Raw genomic sequence first — 3,299 nt, 5'->3', positions numbered from 1 at the left:
ACAATCGGCTCTTTCGTGCTTAACTGAAGACACACACTAAATAACGATTTCTGCAGTAATGTGCCAATAATAATGACATTCATTTATACACCGTCAAGAATTATTTTGAGGTTTGAGGCAAACTCACTCGCAAAATGCACGTTGATTGTGAACTTGGGTGATTCGCTTTAATTAAATCGATTGTTGCAGTTACATCTTTTCCAGTTGACTGGAACTGGAGGCGGAACTCTCAAGTGCACAAATCACGTGGCACTACGTCGTCCGGTAGACAAGAGTGCGCGAACGCGGGGAAGAAACGAGGAAAGGGTTGGGCTTACTGAGTCACATATCACAACTGGAGTTGCGCCTCGGTCATAAACCAATTTGGTGGTGGGGGGGGGGGTGAGTTAAGAAGGTCCCCATGTACGGCCACCTACAGGGGCGCAAAAAGAACACGTCGCCGTGCATCCGTTGCTGCTCTGTCTGCACATCACCACGGAATCACCGGGAGAGCAACACGTTGCTTCGACTTTGGGACTGGGGCGGTTTTGTTTTGTCGGGAAATGATGGCAACTTACTCAAACCCGGACGCTGACGCTATGGCGTTGATGATCCACGATAGCAACACCTCCAAGGAGAAAGACCGGCCAAAAGAAGAGCCTGTCCAGGAAAAAGTCGCCGAAAAGCCGGATCCTTCTCAGAAGCCTCCGTACTCCTATGTAGCCCTCATCGCCATGGCGATCCGAGAAAGCTCCGAGAAGCGTCTCACGCTTTCTGGTATTTACCAGTACATCATCAGTAAGTTTCCATTCTATGAGAAAAATAAGAAGGGCTGGCAGAACAGCATCCGCCACAACCTGAGTCTCAACGAGTGCTTCATCAAGGTTCCGCGGGAGGGCGGCGGGGAAAGGAAGGGCAACTACTGGACTCTTGACCCGGCATGCGAGGACATGTTCGAGAAGGGCAACTACCGGAGGCGCCGGCGAATGAAGCGACCGTTCAGGCCGCCGCCCACGCACTTCCAGCCAGGAAAGTCCCTATTCGGAGGGGACGGCTACGGCTATCTGTCCCCACCCAAGTACCTTCAGTCCAGCTTCATGAATAACTCGTGGTCGTTGGGCCAGCCGCCCACCCCGATGTCGTACACTTCCTGTCAGATGGCCAGCGGCAACGTTAGCCCGGTCAAGGCTCTGTCCGCCCCCGCCTCCTACAACCCCTACTCGCGGGTGCAGAGCATGGCGCTCCCGGCGATGGTGAACTCTTACAACGGAGTGGGCCACCATCACCACCCGGCACACCCCCACCACTCCCAGCAGCTGAGCACGGCCACCGCCGCGCCGCCCCCGGTCTCGTCCGGCAACGGAGCCGGTCTTCAGTTCGCTTGCTCTCGTCAACCTGCGGAGCTGTCCATGATGCACTGCTCGTACTGGGAACACGAGAGCAAACACTCTGCCTTGCACACGAGGATTGATATTTAAATGTGACCCGTGTACAAATACGAGAACTCCCCAAAAGAGTGTGATTTTGATGCGTGCTTTTTTAAGTGGAGGGGGGTATGTTTTGTTCTCCTTTTTGGTGGGTGGGGAGACCACGTTCGGTTGCAGCCATGCAGTGGAGGTGCCGATGTTGACAAACAAGAGTCCGGATGTAAACGGAGTCGCCAAAACGCGCATCAGGTAGCGGAACATTTAGAACCGAACTGTCTGTTGACGACTTCGTTGTGTGCACAACGCATTTATATTTCCACGGAGAAACGATTGTGGAAGTGTGACATTGCGTACTTCTCAGCTGTACGCGCGGCTTCACAAAAGCAAGCCAAAAATATAAAGTTGAATCTTAACTTCAGCCTTCAAAAAACTTTGACTGAGCCAAGCTTGCATTGTTGTAAATCTTCAGTTGAAAAAAAAAAAACGATCTATCGTCACGAAGACAATTCAGGGTATTCCATGTTTCGTGTTTTATTTTCTCCACATATTAATTTTCAATAACATGAAATGGGCCAGGACCAGGATTTGCATGTCTTTAAAAGAATAAAAATAAAAGTAACGTGAAACTGTACATTCTTTCGTTCATCTTGAGGCCATGTTTAAGTTTAATTAGCACTTTTCCATATTTTTTTAGATTTGTGAATTTCTTAATAAACATGTATTTGCTAAAAGACTTCAGTGTTCATGAAGCTATCTCTTTTAAAGGCAAATAGTAGCAACCACTTTTGAAGAACGAATGTCTGAAAATATTTCACTTTTACAAATGGAACATTATTGGGGGGGAAATAACTTTACACTAACTGCGAAAATGAATTAAACAAATGCCTTGTTTTATATATATTTTTAATTTACCTGTTGGCAAAGCATATGCAGGTTTTTTTCTATTTCGCTTCAGGTTTTCGTAGTATTAAAAAATAATATATAGCCACAAGACCAAAACTATCAATTTAATATAGCTTGTTTTAATGTTTCCGAAAATTAAAACAAATATCAATGGCTTGCTTACATTTTGATACCGCTAAATAAGAATACAACAAAAAACGCCTGATTTGGCCTTGAAACACGAGGTTCATTTTGCCTCCAGAGAAAATCAGATAACAGAAAATGTATGTATTACTACTCATTCTTTTTACAAAAAAACATTTGTTTTTAACTTTTTTTATTTTAGAAACTCAAATAACAATCAAATTGTGAAATTATTAAAAACATATTAATCCCATTAGAGAAGAGACGTCACTACAGAAGACAGCAACCAAAGTAATCACAATAATTCATTGCTCTTGAAAGTTTAAGGTCTCTGCATAGTGAGCACGGGTTGAACTTATTTAGGTATAAAAGCGGAATTCACGCAGGAAACTCTTACTTTTGTGTGATGAAGTTTAAAATCGCTAAGACAATTATTACCATGGCAGCGGCAGAAGAAACTGATACATTGGGCAACAACATCAAACGCAATGACGTTAAGGTCAAATTTCAAGTAAGCATGGTTGTGTTTGACCCGATTGCTGTTTGAGTTCAGTTTTTGAGGACGTCACAACAAATTACGCCCTACTGTGCTCGATAGGTGTAGTCTATTATTTTCTCTTATGTAGTTAAACATTAATGAAGTTAAGGACTCACCCTTGTGAGATCATATGATTTTGGCGCCCATGTTCAAAGTGAAACTAATGCAATGTTTTGATTCTGAGGCGTAGACACACACTCACATTCATAAATTCTGTCCCTGCGACTGACTATCCAACACACTTTTCATCCAAGTGCAACATCAATACACACACAGACTCCTGTGTGTCTGCTCCAAGGGGAATCTTTATTAAATCTACGGTGCATTTG

At 44.3% G+C, this 3,299-nt stretch overlaps 1 protein-coding gene across 1 annotated transcript; it reads left to right on the top strand.

The window, feature by feature from the left end:
- Positions 1–295: 295 nt before the first annotated feature.
- foxl2a (forkhead box L2a) lies at positions 296–2,139 on the top strand. Its single transcript, XM_061828313.1, has one exon. It carries the CDS (start codon positions 543–545, stop codon positions 1,455–1,457), a length of 915 nt encoding a protein of 304 aa, XP_061684297.1. The 5' UTR covers positions 296–542; the 3' UTR covers positions 1,458–2,139.
- Positions 2,140–3,299: the final 1,160 nt, after the last annotated feature.

This window comes from Syngnathoides biaculeatus, chromosome 8 (genome assembly GCF_019802595.1).
Source record: "Syngnathoides biaculeatus isolate LvHL_M chromosome 8, ASM1980259v1, whole genome shotgun sequence".
NCBI classification, from domain to species: Eukaryota; Metazoa; Chordata; class Actinopteri; order Syngnathiformes; family Syngnathidae; genus Syngnathoides; species Syngnathoides biaculeatus.
Note: the sequence above shows the minus strand (reverse complement) of the source record. Positions and strands in the feature narration are given on the sequence as shown.

Bases quoted from the DNA above. Each gene is read 5' to 3' on its own strand.
- foxl2a (XM_061828313.1), top strand. From the start codon at position 543: ATGATGGCAACTTACTCAAACCCGGACGCTGACGCTATGGCGTTGATG.